The sequence below is a fragment of the Ursus arctos genome, unplaced genomic scaffold (assembly GCF_023065955.2).
Source record: "Ursus arctos isolate Adak ecotype North America unplaced genomic scaffold, UrsArc2.0 scaffold_13, whole genome shotgun sequence".
NCBI classification, from domain to species: Eukaryota; Metazoa; Chordata; class Mammalia; order Carnivora; family Ursidae; genus Ursus; species Ursus arctos.
This window is the reverse complement of record NW_026622797.1, coordinates 30,446,379-30,448,359: the sequence shown is the minus strand read 5'-3', so window position 1 is coordinate 30,448,359 and position 1,981 is coordinate 30,446,379. Positions and strand designations below refer to the sequence as shown.

General features: G+C 41.9%; 1 protein-coding gene across 1 annotated transcript; it reads left to right on the top strand.

The window, feature by feature from the left end:
• Nucleotides 1-369: 369 nt before the first annotated feature.
• Nucleotides 370-1,404, top strand: LOC113259675 (trace amine-associated receptor 6-like). The gene has a single exon (XM_026505222.2). It carries the CDS (start codon nt 370-372, stop codon nt 1,402-1,404), a length of 1,035 nt encoding a protein of 344 aa, XP_026361007.2.
• The last annotated feature ends 577 nt before the right edge of the window (nt 1,405-1,981 follow it).

The following is a 1,981-nucleotide window of genomic DNA, read 5'->3' as shown; positions in this document are numbered from 1 at the left end:
TAATTGATAAATTGTAAGGCATGAAGAAATCTTTGGTATTCGCAAGTTTGTAAAAGATTTACTTGAAATTAAATGATTGAATTTAGAAAATTGTTTCCCAGTATATTCTAAAGTATAAGAAAAATAGTGGTAATAATGTATTAAAGCTAAGATTGGTTGAGCCTTTAAATTGAATCTGTTACTTCATATGTTCAGAGATTAAAATTAATATGAATATGTGACAGGCCACAGAGATATTATCTGAGAACTGTAACAAAGGAAGGCAGTTGTAAACCTTTTCTCTGCCTTCGGGAAATGTGAAACTGCTGTATTTGGTGTGATTGACCAAGGGCAGAACTTCTCTGTTTACCTGCTGTTTACAGCAGCACCATGAGCACCAACTCGTCCCCCCCTGCGGCCCAGCAGCTCTGCTCCCCGAACGTGACCGGATCCTGCCTGAAAGCTCCCTACTCGCCTGGACCCCGGCTCATTCTCTACACACTATTTGGCTTTGGGGCTCTGCTGGCTGTGTTTGGAAACCTCCTGGTGGTGATTTCCATCCTGCACTTCAAGCAGCTGCACTCTCCAACCAATTTCCTCCTGGCCTCCCTGGCCTGTGCTGACCTCCTGGTGGGGGTGACCGTCATGCCCTTCAGCATGGTCAGGTCCGTGGAGAGCTGCTGGTACTTTGGGCCAAGCTTCTGTACCTTCCACACGTGCTGCGACGTGGCATTCTGTTACTCTTCTCTCTTCCACTTGTGCTTCATCTCCATCGACAGGTACATGGCCGTCACTGACCCTCTGGTCTGTCCTACCAAGTGCACGGTGTCTGTGTCAGGGATCTGCGTCAGCGTCTCCTGGATCCTGCCCCTTGCATACAGCGGTGCCGTGTTCTACACAGGTGTCTATGACGGTGGGCTGGAGGAATTATCTCGTGCCTTCAACTGTGTAGGAGGGTGTCAGCCTGTTCTAAATCAATTTTGGATGTTGATAGATTTGTTATTGTTCTGCACACCTACGTTTGTTATGATGATTCTGTACAGTAATATTTTTCTTGTGGCTAGAAAACAGGCTATAAAGATTGAGAACATTGGTAGCCAAGCAGAAGCATCAGGGACATACAAAATCAGGGTGAGTAAGAGAGAGAGAAAAGCTGCTAAAACCCTGGGTATCACGGTGATAGCATTTTTGATCTCGTGGTTACCGTATATCATTGATTCATTCATTGATTCTTTTGGGGGATTCATAACACCTTCGTATGTTTATGAGATATTTTGCTGGTTTGGTTATTATAACTCTGCTGTAAATCCTTTGATTAATGCTTTACTTTACCCTTGGTTTAGGAGAGCAATAAAACTCATTATAAGTGGTCAAATTTTAAAAGATAGTTCATCAACTATAAATTTATTTTCTAAAAATCCCTAAATTTCAAATTGAGGACTTTGGGGATATATTGGGAATTTCTCAATGTGTATGACATGAATCATGGTGCATGATAATGATCCATTAAACTGAGGAGGAAAAATGGTACCTCAATTTCAGGGACATGATTTTTATGCTTTTATTTTCTTAGTGTGGTAAACATCTTTAAATGTTTGACAGAAATGTACTTACTAAACAATGGTTGACACAAAGTTTATATTTCCTAGTTTCCCCAAATCTGCGCACTTCCCTGCTCTGTCAGGTAATTATTTTTGTCTCCAAGTCTTCCTTTCAAGCTTATCTTTATGTCACTTTCAAAGGCTTCCTGGTTCTGTGTCCCCCGGGGAGTCTCGTAGTCCCTGTCTTCTCTGGACTCTGGATACTTGACTTCCATTTTAAGCAGCTGTTTCTTGGGGTCCGGTCTTCCTGTAGCTCCTAAGAGGTCTCTGAACCATATACAACAGCCACCTCAGGCTCAGAACCAGACTCATATTTTCTATCTTTGGAGATATCGGAATAGTTATGAGCCAATAGTGTAATTTCCACACTAGTGATTGTATTTATATGTGATGATTTTCTC